At 39.3% G+C, this 21,751-nt stretch overlaps 1 protein-coding gene across 1 annotated transcript; it reads left to right on the plus strand.

The window, feature by feature from the left end:
* The first annotated feature begins 1,337 nt into the window (after positions 1 to 1,337).
* VKORC1L1 (vitamin K epoxide reductase complex subunit 1 like 1) lies at positions 1,338 to 21,151 on the plus strand. Its single transcript, XM_039508054.1, has 3 exons — positions 1,338 to 1,596; positions 16,460 to 16,569; positions 17,158 to 21,151. Exons 1-3 carry the CDS (start codon positions 1,403 to 1,405, stop codon positions 17,382 to 17,384), a joined length of 531 nt encoding a protein of 176 aa, XP_039363988.1. The 5' UTR covers positions 1,338 to 1,402; the 3' UTR covers positions 17,385 to 21,151.
* Positions 21,152 to 21,751: the final 600 nt, after the last annotated feature.

The following is a 21,751-nucleotide window of genomic DNA, read 5'->3' on the forward strand; positions in this document are numbered from 1 at the left end:
TGTATTGAAATTGCTTCTGCCAGAAAAACCTTATTTTCTAGACTATCTTGTTCTAGGACGTTAATTCATAAGAAAACATATTCTCATGAATCAATCTCCTCTCCTCCTTAATCACCCTACTGCTTGGTTCTCAAAATGTTTAGTTCTGCAGATTACCAGGAAAAGAATCTACAAATCACTGATGATTTTTAGACACAATTTAAGATGATTGTCCTATACCTATCCTTTCCCCCCATTTCCTTCTTCCATAACCTCTCATATATTACAGTAAGGCTTAATGGAAGTACTTAGAATCATAGAATCATAGACTTTAAGGTCAGAAGGGACCATTATGATCATCTAGTCTGACCTCCTGCACAATACAGGCCACACCTTGTGCCTTTCTTGTTTCTTCTCTAAATGGACTAAAGCATTAAGGGGACTTCCAAAAGGAGATGCATGTGCTAAACCCTGTTGATGGTTTGTCCTACCAAGGTCAAGGCCACAAATACCATTTACTTCAAAGGGAGCAGGATGGAGCGTCTATTAATTAATTTCTTAAAGTGAGTTTGGAGTTGTTTATTGACATTTTAGTGCTGTTTGGGATGTTTATGGAAACAACGTGGCTCCTGGAAGAAAAACACTAGTTATATAGAGCCAATCTGGAAGCACCTTAAGGCCCTACCCCCACATTGATGTTTTCCATTGTCCCCTTTGTATCCATGCAGTATCATTCATGTGCTCGTTGACCATTTCCTAATGCACTTTGTCTGTCTCTGCCAACAGCATTTGTTATACAACAAAACTGGTAATTGAGTGGGGGATAGATCTGTTGGGGCTGATTCCTTCCTTCACAAAATTGGGTGTGATGTTAATGGGTTGTTCTCTGGCAGGGTATGCCCAGCCTAAAGGCTATTGGGGAGCCAATGTAGGGAGGATGGTCTGGGATTAGGGTCTGCCAGCCCCCACCTCAACTGGTACCACAGCAGGGACCCCATCCCTCTCCCCCACTGATATCAACGGGGATCTCTTCTCCCCCATTAATATAAACAAGGCGAGACTCCACTCCCCATTCTGCAGGAGAGGTGGCTGTCACCCGGCGATCAAGCGGAGTCTGGGATTCGAACACGCAACCCCACCCCTTGCAGTTCACGGCTCCCGCCCCCACGCCAGCCTGTGACCGCTTTCCGACCTGAGCGCGCCTGGCAGGCGGGCGCGCCCGCGCGCGCAACACCCCTTCCTGGACGTGGCGTCTGGGAACGCCCTGACGCACCTCCGGCGTCGCCGCTCGGTGGCGTGCCGGCGTCGCGGGACGCCACGTCCAGGTTGGCCGAGCGGCTGAGCCAATGGGCTCCCGGCGCGCGTGCGCTGCTGTCCCCTTGCCGGGTCCGCGTCGGGGGCTGAGGCGGAGGGAGGGGGGAAGATGGCGGCGCCCGTCCTGCTGCGAGTGTCGGTGCCGCGCTGGGAGCGGGTGGCCCGCTACGTGGTGTGCGCGGCCGGCATCCTGCTCTCGCTCTACGCCTGCCACCTGGAGCGGGAGAAGGGCCTGGACCTCCACTACCGGGCCCTGTGTGACTTCAGCGAGCGGGTCCGCTGCTCCGCCGCCATCGCCTCCCGGTGAGGGGGCAGGCGCCGGGGGCTGGGGCAGGGGCCAGAGACGGGGCCGGGGCCGGGTCGGGAGCCGAGAGGGCGGGGCCGCCCGGGGAGGTGGGACAGCCCGGCGCCGGGGCTCAGGAGGGGGAGGGCCGGGAGGGAGGGGTGGGCTCGGGGATGACAGGTATTGAGGGGTGGGGGCGTTGGCTTCTGGGCGGTGGGTGGCGGAGGCAGGTGGGCGACGTGGAGAATCCAGGTGTGAGGCTGAGACTGGCGCTTCTCCAGCTGAGGGGTCATGGGAAGGACCCCCCCCAAGCAAGCTCCCCTCCCCGGTGGGGCGGGTACCGGGGTGCGTTTCCTTTTCCCCAAGGGCAAAGGGGGGAGGAGAAGGAGGCTCCCTCACTGCCTCCCTCAGCCGCTCACTGAGGCCTGCAGGACGGGATGATTTCATGGCTCGGGACGAATAGTAAAGGGGTGTCATCAGTATCTCCTCGAGGGTGGAAGATTCTGCCTTTAGGGGACGTGTGATTATTTCGCTCTGCCAGATTGTGATCTTCATTTCAGTTGATTCTGGTGGATACAGCCTTGGGGAAATAATTGAGCCATTGGGCTTGTGATAAATGAGGGGTGGATCCCGGGCTGCTAGAAAGCTGCTGTTGTGTCATTCATTGAGGGAATGAGGTAGCAATTGCTCTCCTGTGTCTTTTGTGGGGAGCAAGAAGGGTTTGAGGATTAAGTACATGCAATTTGTGTTTTGTAATCTGTGGTGATTAGGGTACCTGACATTTTTTGGTAAAACGTGGTTCATCAAAATTAAATGGTGTAAATAATCAGTGTTTGAGGAAAATATTTAAGATATTGGATGTTTAGGTTGTTTAATTTTAACATAAACAGCTGAAGTGCTTTTTCAGTAAATGTTGTTTTACCCCATAGTTCAAAATGCTTAATGTTTAATGCTAAGGGTAAGACTTATTTGCTTCAGGACTGAAGATCCCATTCCAAATTTTCATTTTTCTTAATATTCCAGGATGAGCTTGTCTATTTAAGTATCAGTAGTACAATTAAATTGGTAGCTGCTTTCTAGCAGCCTTCCACTTTTACAGGTATTTTGGGAGATTAATAGACTATACATTTTATATGGTACTAATCTGACTTCTATTTGCAAGCAGCTAGGTTATTTATCATAAATGGTGCTGAGAATTTATGTATCCCTTTTTTTTTTTTACACTAATAGTGCTGTGACTTTGGCATTCACTGTTCAAACTTACAAATGTGGTAAAGTGCATGTAGTTTTCTAATTTTTTTTAAAGCAAATTAATACAAATGACTTTTTAGCCTAAGAAACAAGAGGGTTATCCAAAGACAGCATTCACTTGTTGATTAGAAATCTCCCTCTATATTTTTTAACAAGTTGTAGAGCTGGAGGCATTTGGTCCTTGAACAAATGTATACTCTCCAAACAACTTCCTTATATTTTTGAAAAGTTTTGTGTTTTTTATTGATGCTTTTGGGATAACGTATCCATGATTATTAGTTCAAACACCTAAGGCTTAAATTCAGTGAGAATTTCAGAAATGTATTTTTTCCTATTTAACACACACATTTCAGCAATCAAAATACTTATTTTAGGCAATTATCATATTGTCATATCAGGATTTAATCATAGGAAAAATAATCCTGTAATAAATTAAAGAGTTAGTACTTACTCTTAAAACTAGTTTTACCGTGATTGAAACCAGCATTGCAACATACCGTGTTGAGAAGTGTATGTACAAATCTCTGAAAGGCTGTTTGTTGGCTCTGGGTGGGGACTTCATTTTTGCTTTCCTGATAGTCATGAGATTAGTCTTTCAACCAAGAAAGGTCTTGAGAATTGGTCCTGTCTCTTTGAGAAATAACTTAAAATCTTAGTCTTCTCTCTCTTTAGATTAAGATGGTCAAACAACTTGAGCAATTACATTAAACTGTCATTAGGCCACTTACATTAAACTATTCAAGCATCATTAACAATATAATTGTTACTGAAGCTGTAACAAAAAATCAAAAGTCTGGTTCTGTGTGTTTTGACTGAGTGGGGCAACAGTCACAATAATCAATTTTCCCAACCTTTGGACCAGAAGTCAGTGGGCATACAGTAGTCCAAAGTAACATTTTCAGGATTAGCCCATAGGTTTTTACATGACTTTCTTTAATTTCTGTATTCCAAATGGTGCATATGTATAAGGCCTCAAGTTTCAGGTAAGTAAATAATGAAGTACGGTCTTGTGATTAATTTTTACAAAGTATTTGAATATGCAGAAGTGCTCTAACTTTTTAAAGGAATTTTTAATGGCCAAGTGGTAGTTGGGTAATTAGAGCACTTACTAATACTACTACAGCCTGAGTGTTGGGTTCCTGTGATGTGGTATTTGTGGGCTTTTATGTGTTTTCCATACAACTTTATAGACATTCCGAGAGCTTCAGAGCATGCAGTGATATCAAGGAAGTAGAAAAGTTTGATATGATTGAGTTAATTGTGCAAGGATCAAAGAAGTAACTCAGGACAGGTGGAGTGGTCATGCAAAGGGAGTCTGTGGAACAGATGATCTTGAGCATGCAAGTTCTCTTTAGTCAAATGATATTAGGAGAAGAATGCACTTTCAGCAAATAATCTTTCCGAAATGTAAGTGAGAGGATTATCTGTGGCTTGGGAGCTGTGCATTTTGGTTGAAAGAATAGTCACTCTTAAACCACCGCCAAATGGAGATTTGTTTCTTTTTTATACTGTTGCCTTTCACTGTATTTCAGTTAAATAGTTGCTGATACCTCCAGCAATAGTACTGTTTCATTGGCACTTAAATTCCAGTTAAAGTTGGCAGAGACAGTGAAGGCTCAAATTTCAGGTATGCTAGTAATTTCAATGTTAACTTCTTATTCTGATCGGCTATTTAAATTCACAGACAACTAACTACTCTATTTGCTGTTGATTTGTCTTCAGCTGAAAGACCAGTCTTTAATTTGTTAGTTGTTGTGCAACAGTTTTCTTCCTTGTGCTAAATTTGTGACTGGAATTTGAATGAGATCTGATGGTTTGTAGATGAATCTCCTGGGACAATACCTTTTCTTAAAAACATTCAGTTGATGTGTTTAGATTAAAAGTGAATGTGTAATTTATCTTATCTATAAATTTATTTATTCTCCTTTGATCTGGTCAGTTTGGGGATTAACTTTCTGGTCTTCAGGAAAGATTTTTTCATTAATAAACTGTTAGCATTTCACAAGTCACTCATAAGCTGAATCAGGTATTGACTCAGCATTGAAAATGGAAATAATTCATGTAGGCTACTATTGACGGGAGAGGCCTGGAAAACCGTGTATCTGGAGATCAAATCATCATGAAGAATTAATCAGAGAAATCTAGCTCCTTGGCTTATATTTCACATATAAAAGTTTCTGTTGAGTTTATTTCAAGCTGGTATCATGCCACTCTAAAACGACAGTTTGCTCAACACTGCAAGACCGCTTTCTTAAGAATATACTATTATACACATGAATATAACTTTTATTTTGCTATACATGGCAAACTATAAAAAGGGCCTAATTTTATAATTAACACACTTTATACTCAAATAAGGAAGTAGAATGCTTATATTTAACTGAAATTTACTTTGTGAGTTACAAGTAACTTCTTAAAATTCAGTATTCGTTGGCAAATTATACTTTAATATGATTACAGAATACAAGAAATCTGCTATTGTATTAATATCTCTTGCATGCTATGGAGTAACTTTTCTTTCTACCATTTTATATTCCTTTTGGAGATGGAATGCTCTCCAACTATTTGTGTTTGACACTTCAGTAACGTGGGAAGCCTTGGGAGACTTCCAAGATTAACTGAGTCCAGGAGGGAGTTCACAAACTACCAATGGGTAAAAAGCAAAAGTTAACAAGAACATTGTAAACTCATGTTACTACATCTGAGAAAAATGTTAGGAATTAAGGAAACATTCAAAATCTTCACTTGACAATTACAGTAATGTTTTTAATAACTTCTTTTATATTTAAGAATAATTGTAAGTAGCTGGTAAAATTTTAATTGCAATGGAATCTGTTAACAGCAATCACAAAAGGAACTGATAGGCTAGCTGTTATTTACAGCAGACTATCCCAGAATAGCTTCAAAAAACCGCAGAATGAAACATGCAAAGATGTTCGTGCTACTTTAATGTTAAAAAGTTAAATTTAAATTTTAAATCCTCTCATCTAAAGTCTTGTTGTTGTTGTTTTTCCCCTACTTTATCCTTTGCATACTACAATGGACTGTTTCAGGTCTTCAGATATGTTTCCACTTCCTGGCTATCTTCCAGGTTGATCTTTAAATGTCTTAGGGTATGGCTACACTTGCAGCCGTACAGCGCTGCTGCGGGAGCGCTCCCACGGCAGCGCTTTGAAGTGTGAGTGTGGTCGTGGCGCCAGCGCTGGGAGAGAGCTCTCCCAGCGCTGCAGGTACTCCACCTCCCCGTGGGGATTAGTTTATAGCGCTGGGAGCACGGCTCCCAGCACTGGGGCAGTGTTTACACTGGCGCTTTACAGCGCTGTAACTTGCTGCGCTCAGGGGTGTGTTTTTTCACACCCCTGAGCAAGAAAGTTGTAGCGCTGTAAAGCACCAGTGTAGCCAAGACCTTATTGAGTGGAGCATGTCAGCGTATGACTATTAATGCATAGCCCCCCTAACACAATGTGCGTTAACATGTTGGTGGCAACTCTGAGACAGATTTCTGGTGGCTAGTGTGAGTGACCATTGGAGCAGGTTTAATTTTACATCTTGAACAATATCTGCAGCCTTCACCAAGTGGCTGACTGTGGATGGTTTGGAAATAGTTAGTATTGATCTAGTTGGGCACATGAAGTTTATCAAGTCCTAGAATAAAGATAAGTCCAATAGCTTTTAAGAGTGGACATTGACTTGGGTGCGACTCTTCGAACAATCTACTTCAGGAACTCTATCTTCAAGGTATTTCAAAATGTGGAAAGACATCAGCTATCAACCTTTCTAAGGTGACTATGCTGAAAAACATTTGGTGGCTGTATATATATCTCATGCAAGAAATATATTTGGCTAGTTGAATTTAAAAAGTCATTTAATTTATAAACATGGTCTAGAAAATTCTGCTGTTTTCGTGGATGAGTCTATGCAGTTCTCCAGTTGTCTGATGTTGAGTTGCTGAGCATTGCTGTGTAACCACTAATATTTTTCTTTGTACAATGGCATCTGTTCACCAGTTTATCAAATACTATTAATAGTGATTAGGGCTTAAAAGTTGTACTTCTATAAATATCTGGCATAGTTAAAGTGGTACAACCCCCCTATTTTGGACATTGATACTGGTATTAATTAAAATACTTATACCAGTATTGTTTATTCCTGTACAGGAAGAGGAAAAAGATATACAGCCCAGTGGGATCGCATCCATACTAGAACTTTTACCAGTATAACTACTTTGGTGATGTGTTTTGTTTTTTTTAAATTACATCTCTAATCAAAATTGTTATACTGGTACAACTTTTAAGAATAGACCAGGCCTTAGATATAATCAAGGTCAAGTTCACAAGAACCACCCCTAAACCATATCTAAACCAATGGGACATAGATCAACGCTTCTTTGACCTCACACCTAACCTGATGTTTATATTACAGGTTCCTATTCAGTTCTGTTGTGGGGCAGTTCCTGTAAACTTGATGTCTGTCAAGTTTGTTTGATTCCAAGTTAAGAAAATTTTATAGCAGTTATCTTTCTCTTTAATGGTAAGTCCACTGACATCAGCATTTTTCTATTGCTGTAGCTTCAAGAGAATATTCTAATATTTTTAATCCTGACTAGTGCAACTATTAGTGACTGAGGTGTAAGAGTTAGCAACCATAATGGCAATCTGGGACAGAAAGCCAAATACCTGTCTAGCCATTTTTTGGAACTGGCTTATCAAATAGTGTTAATTTTAAATTTTACTGGTGGCTTTGTTTAATATTATTCATTCTTCAGTAGTGAGGCACCAATAGAGATTCCTTTTGGTTTGTCTTTTGTGACTTCAACCACATTGAGTGCAAGCTAGTATTTTTGTTGGAGGTTGTTGACTCACTGCAGCAAAAAATAAAGTTTCAGTAGTAGATCTTTCTTGAAGGTCAGGAGCATGTGGACATTCAGCTGCAATCATTCCTATAGTATTAAAGCTTCCCAGGTAGCTATGTTGTATGAAAACACAGGTCCCTTAGTGTTGACCCTAAAATGTCTTCCGAGGGGTTTAACTTGGCTTCTGTAGTTCACATTGAACAGAGCTTTCAGATTGTTGGGACGTATCTACACTACAAACTTAGGTCAACCTATGTTAGGTCGACTGCAGCTACCGCAGTAATTACTGCAGTTGGTCATGTCCACACTGCCCTTCTTCTGTCGGTGGTGCACCTCCTCACCAGGAGCGCTTCCACCGGCTTAAGAGGGGCAGTGTGGGGGGCTGAGAGCCCAGGGAGCCTTGGTGCAGCTGGGCTTGGAGCAGGGAGCCCCTCATCTGCCCCAGGGTAAAGCCCTGTGAGTGTCTTTCTTGTCAGTATCACAGCTCCAGCATAGAGCCGTGAAATTGACACGAATAACAGCAAATAGCAGATGTAAATAACCGGCAGTATCTGCGTGGGCACAGTGTTGCCCTAACTACACTGACATAAGCCCTATGCCTCTTGTGAAGATGGAGTTATGTCCGTGTAGTAGGGCACTTACATCAGCAGGAGCAAGGCGTGTAGTATGAACACTGACGTAATTAGGTTGATGTAAGCTGCCTTACGTTGACCTAACTCTGTAGAATAGACCAGGTCTTGGTTTTGGGCAGTCCCAGAGCAAAAATACCAGGATACTTGAAAACTTTTGCAGTTATATGGGGATTAATCAGTTTTGTTGTATGAAAGAAGTTGTTTTGAAAGCCACGAGTATAGTTACTTCCCAAATCTTATTTTCAGTGCAGAAACTTGCCATCTGCTATAGCACATACTGTGCTATGTCAAACAGTCTATTCTTCCGTCAACCTAGCTACTGCCTCTTGGGGAGGTGGATTAACTACAGCAACAGGAGAACCTCTCTTGTTGCTGTAGTGAGTGTGTGCACTGAAGCACTACAGCAGGCACGGCTGCAGTGGTTTAAGTGTAGACATATTCTAAGTAACTGAGCAAAGCAAAGCTTACCTAGAATGAAGAAAATTGCTGTTGAGTGTTAGGTTGAATAACCAGCAGTGTCTGCTATAAAACTAGCATCTGCATGTGAATCTGTTGTAGATCTAAAAGCTGAAATATGAGATTGTAGCCTAGCTGCTGCTGCTGCTGTTCTAATTATTTATTAGAACTGTTGATTAATTGCAGTTAACTCACACGATTAAAAAATGAATTGCAATTAAAAAAATTAATCACTATTAATCACATTTTTAATTGCTCAGTTAAACAATAGAATACCAATGGAAATTTATTAAATATTTGTGGATGTTTTTCTACATTTTCAAATATGTATTCTGTGTTATAATTGAAATCAATAAAGTGTACATTGCTCACTTTATATTTTATTACAAATATTTGCATTGTAAAATGATAAACAAAAGAAACAGTATTTTTTCGATTCACCTCATACAAGTACTGTAGTGCAATCTCTTTATCGTGAAAGCATAACTTACAAATATGGATTTTTTTGTTACATAACTGTACTCAAAAACAAAACAATGAAAAACTTGAGAGCCTACAAGTCCACTCAGTCCTACTTCTCGTTCAGCCAATCGCTCGGGCAAACAAGTTTGTTTACATTTGCTGGAGATAATGCTGCCCGATTCTTGTTCACAGTGCCACCAGAAAGGGAGAACAGGCATTGGCATGGCCCTTTTGTAGCCCAGCATTGTAAGGTATTTACGTGCCAGATATGCTAAACATTTGTATACCACCATTCCAGCGGACATGTTTCCATGCTGATGACGCTCGTTTAAAAAAAAAAAAAAGCGTTAATAAAATTTTTGACTGAACTCTTTGGAGAAGAATTGTATGTCTTCGGCTCAATTTTACCCGTATTCTGCCATATATTACATGTTATAGCAGTCTTGGAATGATGACTCAGGACATGTTATTCATTTTAAGAACACTTTCACTGCAGATTTGACAAAACACAAAGAAGGTACCAATGTGAGATTTCTAAAGATAGATACAGCACTCTACCCAAGGTTTAAGAATATGAAGTGCTGTCCAAAATCTGAGAGGGATGGGATGTGGAGCATGCTTTCAGAAGTCTTAAAAGAGCAACACTCCAATGCAGAAACTATAGAACCTGAACCACCAAATAAGAAAATCAACCTCCTGCTGGTGGCATCTGACTCAGATGCTGAAAATGAACATGCGTCGGTCTGCACTGCTTTGGATTCTTATCGAGCAGAACCTGTCATCAGCATGGCTGCATGTCCTCTGGAATGGTGGTTGAAGCATGAAGGGACATATGACTCTTTAGTGTATCTGGACATAAATATTTTGTGACACCGGCTACAACAGTGCCATAAGAACGCCTGTTCTCACTTTCAGGTGACGTGAACAAGAAGTGGGCAGCATTATCTCCTGCAAATGTAAACTGACTGAGCGATTGGCTGAACAAAAAGTGGGACTCCATGGACTTACAGGCTCTACAGTTTTACATTTTTATTTTTGAATGCAAATTTTTTTGTACATCTACATTTTGTAAGTTCAACTTTCGTGATAAAGAGATTTCATTTCTTTTGTTTTTTACAGTGCAAATAGTGTAATCAAAAATAAATATAAAGTGAGCACTGTACACTTTGTATTCTGTTATAATTGAAATCAATTATATTTGAAAAATGTAGAAAACATCCAAAAATATTTAAATAAATGTATTCTGTTTAACATCACAATTAATCGATTAATTTTTTATATCACGGGATTAATTACGATTATTTTATGTGAAGTGTAATAGGTGTATATAGAATAAAATATCTTCGTTCTTAAGTATACTAATATTTAAAATCAGTCATGAAGGTAAATGTATGAAATGTATTTTTGAGCACTGTTGTCAAGGTTACAAATTGGAACTTTGAATCTATTCCTTGTTGGTTTTAAAGAGCTTCAGTTAAGACTGGCAGCGTGACCCAAGTGACCTTATAGCTATGAACTGGGCTTAATCCAAAATCTCCGTCGGAGTTGTGCAAAAGCTACAACCAAGGTTCTTGCTACACATTAACACGCTTTCTAGGTCCTTTAATCAAAAGCTGATGTAAAGATCAAAGGCGCACCCCATGAGTTCAGGCCAGCTTTATTGACCTTATTAGGACTTGCATTCCCAATTGAATCTGGGTGTTTAGTCTTCTGGATGCTAGTCATTTGATTCCTGGCCATCAATTTTCTGGGTTTTAATTTTTTTTGGTTTGTTTTTATTGTGCTCAGCAAGCTTGGAATTACCTTCATTTTCAGTTTGAGACACTGGTAGCTCTTGCCAGCTCCTAAGCCAGTATTAAACATGTAAGCTGTTTGTTTAGTCACTTGTAAAGCATCTTGAGATGTATAATAGCAAAGATGCCACTTGGAGTCTTTTTAGCTGCCTTTGCTAACTTATAATAGAGCAGCCAGTTCTTCAAGTGCACTCTTTTGGGTCTGTTGTTCTTGAACATTAGTGAAATTCATAGCTGATCAGAACTAATGATTAACAGTTTCTAAAGTTTTCATTGATAATTTATCATGGATGGACAGAATGACACATCAGTGCCATGGTGTAACAAGTGTCAAATAGAGGTAATTGCATATATTTAATAAAACATTAAGAATTGGTTCCTTCTGAGCCTTTTTAAATGCCACAAGTCAAAATAGGCAACATCTAAAGGGTTTGACAACATTGCAGTCTTTCAAAAGGGACATAGTGTGAATAGAATTCTGTGCAGTATTCACAATTTTAGTGATTCTGGTAAAGCTAGATAAACTATTCTAAATTTGTCAGGTTCTTTACTGTGAAATCTTCTTTACGTAAATGTTTAAGAACCCTTTGAAGTCATAAAGTTGTTTAAAACATTAGGGGTATTAGTTGCAAAAACTTAAGTAGAGCTGACAAGCTGTGATAACTTCAAAATACCATTTTAAAATTTTCCTCATTCAAGTTATCTTTGAAGCATGCAGCAAAATCTTTCCTAAAGGAAGCTTAAAATGCATGCAAATTGCCTCTCTTTTAACTGAGTGAAACTTGTTTGTGGCATAAGTACACATGCCAAGTATAGTTTTTGTGTAACACCAAATCATGCAGTACTTTCACTTGCATTACTTTCACAACTGAACATTTGTCTGATCCAGCAGTCACAAATCAATAAAGCAAAGGAGTTGGAGATCTTGAGCGGTACATTTTCTTGTGGTTTGAGTTTATTGCATCAGCCAGCCCTTTATTAACTATTGTGTTTAATTGAATTTCCTTTTTTTATTGTGAACTTTGCTATAATCTATATAGGGAGTTTATAGCAGTGTATTAAACAGTAGCATTTTATAAGCTGAAAACCATTGGCCCTGAAGAACTTTTGAGCAGTAAAGCCAACAGCCAAACTAGCACTGTTCAATAAAGTAAGACTGGAATTATACTTCAAAAAGATTCCTTAATCCAAAGCAATAGAGCCAATTTGTAAAGGCTTCTTTAGCAAAGCCACAATCTGTTCTTCCCACGTAAATAAACTCCAAAAAAATCTTACAGCATGCAATATTTCACTATGATTCAAATCTATGGAGGATTGCACAGGTGGTAGATGTGCTCCAATCTGGGAAAAGGCTCTGGGAAAAGCTTGGCATAAACCTAAACAAACAGCAACACTGCATTTTGTACAGTGGCCTTCTTGGGATAATGAAGAACAGCTCCACAAATCCCAGAACTGTTAGAAGTCCTATTATCGAAAGGTTTAATAATAATAATAGCTATGAGATGGAAATCTGCCCACATGCCCATTCTTACTGTGGATGGAAAAACTGACCTTCCCAATATCAAATCCACGGATTACCATGCCGTTTCGAGCCTATTTATTAAAGAACTTATTTTGCTTATATAAAACAGAAGCTAGCCAGAAAATCATCTGCACCAGAATAACAAAATACAAAAGTCAAAGAACATGTGGTTAATTTGAAAATCGCATGTTAATCTGTTAACATAGGAATTGCCGTACTCTAACAGACTTGTGGTCCATCTAGTCTAGTAACCTGTCTCTGACATTGGCCAGACCAATGCTTCAAAGGAAGGTATAAGAATGCAGGTAGCTGTGGGATAATCTGTGCCTCATGAAAGTCTCATTTGACTCCCTAATCATATGGTTTAAATTCTGAAGCCTGCACTTTGTACCTACTCCTTTTGCACATAGCACTTCAGATTACTATCACTGAAAGATTAGACTTGAAGTCTTGATTTTCCAGACTGAAGTACAAATATACCAATGCCGCCGTTGTTTCACATTTAAAAACAATTGTGAATCTTCTAAATCACAAATACTTTTTACACAAATTGAGCCTTCTGTCCCTTCAGGCTGCAATAAAAATTGCTCTAGCTCTGTTAGCAAGCATTCACTCAATAAAGAGTACTATCCACCTGAATCTACAAAGAGCACTTAATGAGGTGAAGCGCTGTTTTAATGCAAGCTGAAGTCTTTGTTACCAAGAGACTAGATGGCATGAAACAGAGTGATTGTCAGCTAAGAGTCAGTTAATTTAGTTATTTATAGGGCTGTCAAGCGATTTAAAAAAAATTAGTTGCCATTAACCGTGCGATTAAAATAAAGGTATTCTATTTAAATATTTTTGGATGTTTTCTACGTTTTCAAATATATTGATTTGAAACTGAATACAAAGTGTACAGTGTGCACAAGTCCTGTAAGATCAGGGCTAAGAAACCCAAATCTGGTTCTGGTTCTGAGACTGGTAGCTTTGTAATTTGCACGCTATTTATCACAAATATTTACTTCAGTTTAAATTATGGTCACCTGAGAAAGAAAAGTTTAGTGCTGAGGAGGGACATTACCATGAACTGTAGAGGTGGCACTTGTGAGAAGTGCTGCATCAGAAGCACTAGAGCTCCACCCAGGAGTTTTATAAAGAAATTAAATGCTGCCAAATCACTAACAGATTAAATATCAGCAATAATAAGTTGACTGTTAGTAATGCATTTTTGACGTTTTAGACAGAGACTGAAAGGAACAAGTACAAGAGAATTTCACATCTTTTCACCCCTTACACAGATTTATGGCGTGAAACTATGCCATGATGAGGCGAGTGTGGTGGTAATGGGAATCTGCTGCAAGATTTCCAGTCCTTTGAACTGTCGCATTTAATTTAGTAGTGTAAACATATCCTAAGTCAACTTAAGTTGATGTACAGCCACCGCAGTAATTTAAAGGGGTGTTTCATGACCCTACTATGCTCCTTCTGTGCATCTTCACCAAGAGTGCTTCCACCAACTTAACCCTCACCCCAGGCCTGACAGTTGGAGGCCCCCTCACCGTGAGGCTGACAGCCAACAGTGATGTAAGTAATGTGGTGTCTATCCTAAAAACATCAACCTAAGTGCTGCCTCTCTCGTGGAGGTGGAGTTTAGTCGATGTAGTGGGCGGTTTACATTTGTGGGAGCTACATTTTAGTGTAGACGCTTACACAGGTCTACGTAAAGCAGCTTACATTGACCTAACTCTATAGTATAGACCTGGCCTTACACAAATTAGTAAAGTTAAACCTGTGCATAAGTGTTCGTAGGATTGAGGTCAAAGTAGGTAAGAGCATAATACCTAGGATTGAAAGTTCACTTGCTATAGGAAGCTTTCCATCAGTGAATAGGGTCATAAACTTCCATTTTTGCCTAGTATAAGACTTAATTAAAAAAAACCCAACTCTTTTGTTCACACTTGGCTTACTGAGGAAACCGGGCATTTTGCTATTTTTAACACTAGAAGAACAAATTGTTTAAGCAATATGGGTTTTAATATTTATACTTGAATGCATGAGAAATGAAATTCATTGTGAGGTTTAGGAGAACATGGATTCATGTAGCATTTCCAAGGAACACACTCGTATTGGGGAACAAGTTAGTGTCGTTTTACTATGGTTGACTATCTAGTCGTACTCTATCTAGGAACTGGCATTAGGAATTGGCATGTAATTCTCTCTGTAGTTTTTGGGGGAGATGGATGAGGCAGTTGGTGGGCATAGTAGTTAAACCAATAAGCCCACTTTTCTAAAGTGGCTGATTTGCTTTAACTATATCTGATCTGAGGATGTTTTGAAAATGTTGCTCATAGAAGCTTACCTGATTTGCAAGTGTTTTGGCGATGAAAAGCACTAAATCATCCTCATTGGGGCTGTTAAAGTGTGGGAAAGTCAGACGTAGGGAAACTTTGGCTTGATAGTTGGAGAAAATGCAGGTGACATCTAACTTATGAATAGTAATAGCAGGCTAATGTTCTGTAATTTAACATTGTTTCAGTATTCAAGTTTCCATATATACTCGTTCATAAGCTGAATTTTTTTAGTAAAAAAGGGAAGCACCAGAGAAGGGGATTGGCTTATGAACGGGTATAGAGAGGGAGAGGTGGGACACAGCCCCTCCCCCCAACAGGGGGAGCAAGGAGAGGCAGCACAGCCAGAAGGGAAGAGGTGGGGCCAGAGTCTCTCCGCTTCTCCACACTGCTGTCCCCCCAACCTCCAAAGCAGCTGCAGCTCCGTGCCACTCGGCCCCGCCCGCTGGAGCATGCTGTGGCCATGCCGCCTGGCTCAACCAGCTGGAACAGGCTGTGGCCGCGCTGCCCAGCCTGCCGGAGCAGCTCCAGCCAGGCCAGAGACATCCTCCCCAGATAAGGTGGGAAGGAATGGGATGGGGGAGAGTGTGGGGGTCCCAGGCTAGGGGTGGGGGATGGTCACAGGGGTTACTCCCCTGACCCCCAGCTTCTGGCCCCCCCCCCCCAAAAAAATTTTCCCCACCAGTTGTTGTCCCAGCCCATCAGGGTAAGCAGCTGGCGCACCGGTACACTTTGTTTACTTAGGTTTACCTCCGTGCCTGCGGACGCTCGAGGTAAACAAACCATCTCGACCCACCAGTGGCTTATCCTCATGGCCAGGGAGCCAAAGTTTGCTGACCCCTGAATTATAGGGTCGGCTTATGAACGGGTCATACAAATTTTCCATTTTTACTTATCCATCTTGGGAGGGCGGGTCGGCTTATAAACGAACCGGCTTATGATCAAGTATATACGGCACTTTGCTTATCTCCTCTTTCAGTTGTCACTTTTAAAAAATTATCCTTATTTTGCTCTGGCCACTAATATTTCTTGAAGTGTTCAGCCTTAGAGAGAAGGAACCATTTGTTCCTAGCACAAATACACAATTGTTGTTTTAAAAATTCCTTCTTACTGTATTTTCTATTATGTACTATTACTTTTATAATTTTATCATTTATAAAATTGAAGCCTGCCCAGTTGAGATGCTACATCAGATTCACATTCTGTATAATATTGTGGAGAGAGATTCTGCTAACCGTTTCCTCAATAAATCCTGACTTACCATTATAGCTTATATGCATTGGCAGGATTTTCAAACTGATAACTTCTAGAGAAATAAATGACTCATTATAATGTCTTGCGTTTTTTTGTGGCTATACTGGTACTGAATGTACAAAATCCCAATTTTAGCATGGATGTATGGGATAGTGGTGTATCCAGTGCACCCACACTGTGACAAAGTATTTGTTTTTTAAAGCGAAGTTTGAGCTACATATAGGAAATGCACTAGTTACACCAGAACATCCTCCTATGGTGCTAAAGTGAAATTTGGGTGAGAAAGAAGCAGATCTCAAATCTGAGATTATTGGTGTTTATTATTTTACAGATGGGGTCGAGGATTTGGTCTGCTGGGTTCCATCTTTGGAAAGGACAGTGCAATAAATCAGCCAAACAGTGTCTTTGGACTTGTATTTTATATTCTACAAATGTTACTTGGTAAGTATTTAACTCTATTTATGGTCTAAAGTCTATAACAGCATAGATGTTAATAAAACAGGACATTGATATAAACCTTGCTAAGCCTGGATGAAACCATGATAAACTGCACTGGTGCAAGTCACAGTTTACACCAGTCTAGCTGTCCAGCCACAGTGGTAGCTTAACTTGTTTGCTTTTAGTCTTCTATATCATTAATATGAGCACTGGCACAAAGACCGCATGTGTGACTAGTAACACATGCAAACCCATCTCTGCCTGCCCCCTGTAAGCTGATATAAAACCAATGAAAATGTTCATAGATCTAACCTAATCAACCTATAACTTTCCCATAATTCAGGAACATGAAAGATGATGAAAATACCACTCACTGCTGATCAAAATACAGAACCTAGAAACTCTGCTCCAAATTGTGATTTGCTACCAGCGTGGACTCATGGTATTTTAAGCAGAGCTGTATGAATACAAACGCACTGAATAGAAATAGTTAAAATGTTAGTTCTTTCTCAGGGTTTTTTTTTTTTTTTTTGCTTCAGCTATGGAATGAGGGCATTAAAGTAGCAATAATAACTTTGTCTTTTGTTGCAGGTATGACAGCCAGTGCAGTAGCAGCTCTAATCCTCATGACATCCTCCATAGTGTCAGTAGTAGGGTCATTGTACCTGGCATACATTCTGTACTTTGTGCTGAAGGAATTTTGCATTATATGCGTCATCACATATTTGCTGAACTTCATTCTCTTTATCATCAACTACAAACGACTAGTTTACTTGAATGAGGCCTGGAAACGGCAACTCCAACCCAAACAGGAATAACCCATGTTGGAACTTTTGACCGATAGTCTGAAGACCTGACTTCCATTTAAGTTTATTTTGCAGTAATTTTTTATTTTTCATATCAGACACTTTTCCCAAGAATCATCCAATAATCATAACTGATATTTTTAATAACTGTAAATTGGAAGGGGCCCTAGATAATTTCTGTGCTAATCTTCAATTTAAATATGGCTACAAAAGAGAAAGCTCTAATACAATCAAAGACAAGCTTTAACTTTACTTTGAAGAAATTTCTTAGCCACACAAAATCTAGACTCCTCGCAACTTGTAAAGTGGGTAACGCTAGAAAATATCCTGTGTATAAATTCAACTTCAGATATGACGAGATGTGATCATGACATTTAAATATCCTAGAATAGAGGTACCATATTTAATGTTGCCATGTTTACAGTATGTGTATTACATTTTTAGCCGATGGACTTAAACATGTAGATTTGACTAAAACATGATATTGTAAATAACTAGAAATATTGGATCCATTTCTGCAAAACTCACTGTACAGTCAGTTTTGTTAGTGTAGCAACTTTAAGAATGTTCAGCTTATAGTTGATTGATTGAAATAATGGAAGGAATGAGCCCATATAGTGTCTTGTGAGAAGCACTAGTAGTAGTGAGTGCAGCAACACAAGTGATGGTTACCTTTGCTCCATCTTTTTTTCTCTATTAATGAAAATGGAATTAAAGCTAAAACTTCAGGTATATCCAGTAATGAAATTGTGATTTAATATCCGTACAATATGAAGACTGTTTAATATGGCCTGCAAAAAGCCACCATTGGGAAATTAGTACATGGGCACGGGAGAGGAGGGTATTCTGAAACTGGAGAAATCTCTTGTATAAGATATTTGAGTAGCACTTCTTGGAATGGCTTAATTTTCATGCAGATCTGTTTTTCATTTTAAACTGGTATCAGACAGCCCAACACAGTGTTACCAACAACAATCTGACATTACATTGAAGACTGCAAAATAGAGTTGTAATTTACAGTGGGTACCAGAGACTTACTGGGCTAGCTGAGTAATGCGCTGAGTAATGCACTGACTAAACTGAAATTTCACTGATCTTTTTCAGGATCTTTGATTTGTGTTATATTTAGAAATGAACTTTAGAACTGACACATATTGGCCTTTCAAGGGGCCTTATCTGTTTGAGTGGGATAAGTAGGTAAATGTGCTCTTGAAAATGAAACCCAGTAGTGCTATCATTGCTCTTTCTAATAACTATTTTTAAAAAGTAAACAATCGTAAACAGTGTTTCTGCACTCAATATCCTGAAGTAAAATGTTGAAAGTGCCTTCTGTCTTAAATTCTTAAACCAAATATTTTGTGTGTTGAACCTGGCAGGCAGAAGTGTCCTTGCAGTATGTAGAAAAGTATTCTATGGTCCATTTTAGTCCTTAGAATGAGAAGTGGTAGCAATATTATTGGTTCCTTAAGACAATGTGTTAAACAGACATGTAGGGCTGATAATCTGATACTTCATTTACCCTCAAACAAGCTAAATACTGTGTTCTCTGAAACTCGGTGAATCCAAAATACATTGATTCAACAGTTTCCAATAGCTGGTGCCATGCTTTTTCTGCCCTCGTGTCAGCTAGATTGAACTAGATCTTTTAAAGAATACATCTTCAGATTTAGAAGCAACTACTAAATGTGAGTCTACTTAAGGGACACTATTCTTATGTGTTGTACTGTAAAATGAATTAACACTAAAGTGTTGAAACTAAACTTAACTATGAAAGTATGATGTATAATAGTAATGATATTTAGGATGAATTCACAACAGTATTTAAATTACTGTTGAGGTAAATTTCTGGTTCTTACCCTGGATGTAGGTGGAGATTGATTTATGGATGGAGTTCTATGGTATGAGTAACATCTGTTACATGTTACACTAAACAACTTGTCTCTTTTGTCTAACAACTCTAGACAATGTATTCATTAAATACATTTTGTATTGACTGGAGTAGAGCTAAAGCTTGTCTTGATGTTTAGTTCTCTCTCAAATGCCTTGAACTTTGACATGAGCAACTTTAAACTGGGTACCTCAAAGCTTTACCCTTTCCTGGCTCGAGGTTTGGGGAAATACCACTGTTGAATCTGTTATATGGATTTATTTTGATACATTCATGTGATCTGCTACACTAAGGCATCTCTTCAATGAAAGAAAAGGTGAACATGTGCTGCTTGAAATGATTAGTCACAATGCTAATATCTGAGAATAAGCAGCAGTGGAGACAAGTATAAGTATTATTTGGTCTAATTAATGACTTAATGCATAAAAACCCTCAAACCAAAAACCATCCACTGAAAATATAGGTGTTGACGATCTTCACTGTGTCCGTGTGCTTAACTGTGTGGGCCGAGTCTGTAACTTCAAAGTTTGTTCAGCTGAATCATCCAGGGCCAGATTTGCAAAAGGCACCCGCCTGCAGCCCCAGTTTGAGTGTAGATCAGGCTTGGCCTCCATAAGAGTTTGCCATGATGCTGCGTGCACACTCTTGCAAATTTGACCCTTAATTTTAATCTTTTTTCTTATGTGCTTTTCTAGTGTTTACTTTATAATTCATCCTAACATGGAAATAACACTTGCTAGAAATATAATCCCTTCCTCTTCTTGTCCTTCTCTTTTGTGTCAGAGAAAATGCAATTTGTGTGAATAAAGGGCAAAACAATTAGATTCTTGGTAGAAACAGCCCATTCTTGACCTCTCTTTACTGCTGCCAATGAGAGGCAGCATTTTTCTTCCAGTAAAACAGCTCAGGGCATAATGTGCCAGATATCAGGCTAGTACTTACTCCCTCCCCCTCCCAACCAGAGTAAATGTCATGCCAAATGTACTGAGATCTGTTAATTTGAGCTTTTTCAAATTAAAGGTAACTTCTGGTAAACTTTCATGGAAAGACTGGGGTACAAGAATAAGGCAAAATGCTAGCAAACAATATCCAGACTTAAAAAACAAACACAAAACCGTCTCCACCCTAACTGTGACTTCAGCACTCATAAAATTTTGTGCTTTCTTCAAAACACAAAAACTCTTCAAAATTTGGACTTCCATCCTTTCAGGTTTTGGAGGAGGATAAAAGGAGAGGGACAGGAATCAAATCCCAAGACTTGCTTAGAAAGCAAACATTCCTGAAAAGGCTTCTTACTGTAAGATATTTGCTACAAGAAGGCCAATGAAACATTTCTCACCACTTTAAGTATCAGAGGTGAGAACAAATCTCTCCATTTAGAGGAGAGAAATTTCCGTATGCTGTAGTACTCGTCTTCTACTGTACTAAGTCTCTAATAGGTCTTGATTGGTCAAAACGGATGGTTAGGTGCTTCAGGAGGCAAGTGTGGCTCCTAATTTGTTTGAACTAAACTTAAATAAACAATCTGATAAAACTTGACTTTGGTTCAGGCAACATTGTTTAAACATGATCTAGACAAAACTAGTCCAAAAAAAGTGAAGTATTCTGTTACCGTAAAACTGTATTAAGCATGGCCTAAATATTAGGTGTGTGTTCTGTATAGTATGTTCCATCTAATATTTATTACTAATGCTTTAAACTCCAGAGTAAACATCCATTTAAAGTGGAGTCATTGGGCAGATGTTCCTTTTATCAGTATAGGTTGAGATACTCTATATCAGAGGTTTAGAATACAATTTTGCTAACAGGTAAAGAAAACCAATGTAAATATATAAGAATGTTTATTTGTTGCACAACTTTTTTTGGTATAAAAAATAAATGTAGAAATGACCTGTGGATGTCTTGCTGCAATCATTCTTACACTGCAGTAGTGCAGTTCAAACAAAGAGCTTGAATGAACCCAATCAGAGGCCTTTTTGGACTCAATCTGAGCCTTAGAAACTGTTTTTAAAGCCAGTACTGTAATCTTTGTAGAAATGTACTCAGTTGTGATTTCTTTTTTTCAAAAGAAGATGTATGTTAGCAGTAGAAGGTTGAAGCATTGAGTCCCCAGAGATACTAGTGCAGAAAATTCCTGTAGCTTCATGTATTGCTGAATGTTGTGTGCACATGGGAACGTAAAGGTTGAGCACCATTGACTTGAGGATTTACTGTTTACAGTTCTTCAAGCAACATGCAGACATGTTCCTAAGTATGTTACTTTAATCACTTTCTACTTTTGTTAGGCCTGAAGATCTCCTTTAGCTCCACTCTGACAATGTCTCAGTATTCTAAATCTGCAGTATGTGTTCCTGTTTTTTGTTTAAATTTGCAATGAGCTGTGGAGAACTTAAGCAGGAAATGACTCTCCTTGATATGTGTGCTTACCATACAAATGGATGTTGAACCCTTACCATCTGTCTTGTTGGAGTGAACAAAAGTGTAGTTTTTC

This window comes from Mauremys reevesii, linkage group 20 (assembly GCF_016161935.1).
Source record: "Mauremys reevesii isolate NIE-2019 linkage group 20, ASM1616193v1, whole genome shotgun sequence".
Taxonomy (NCBI): Eukaryota; Metazoa; Chordata; order Testudines; family Geoemydidae; genus Mauremys; species Mauremys reevesii.

What these genes read in the sequence shown, in the direction of transcription:
- VKORC1L1 (XM_039508054.1), top strand. Translation starts at nt 1,403, where the DNA reads ATGGCGGCGCCCGTCCTGCTGCGAGTGTCGGTGCCGCGCTGGGAGCGG. An exon ending in TCCGCCGCCATCGCCTCCCG is followed by an intron (nt 1,597 to 16,459) that starts GTGAGGGGGCAG and finishes ATTATTTTACAG; the next exon opens with ATGGGGTCGAGGATTTGGTC. An exon ending in TATTCTACAAATGTTACTTG is followed by an intron (nt 16,570 to 17,157) that starts GTAAGTATTTAA and finishes CTTTTGTTGCAG; the next exon opens with GTATGACAGCCAGTGCAGTA.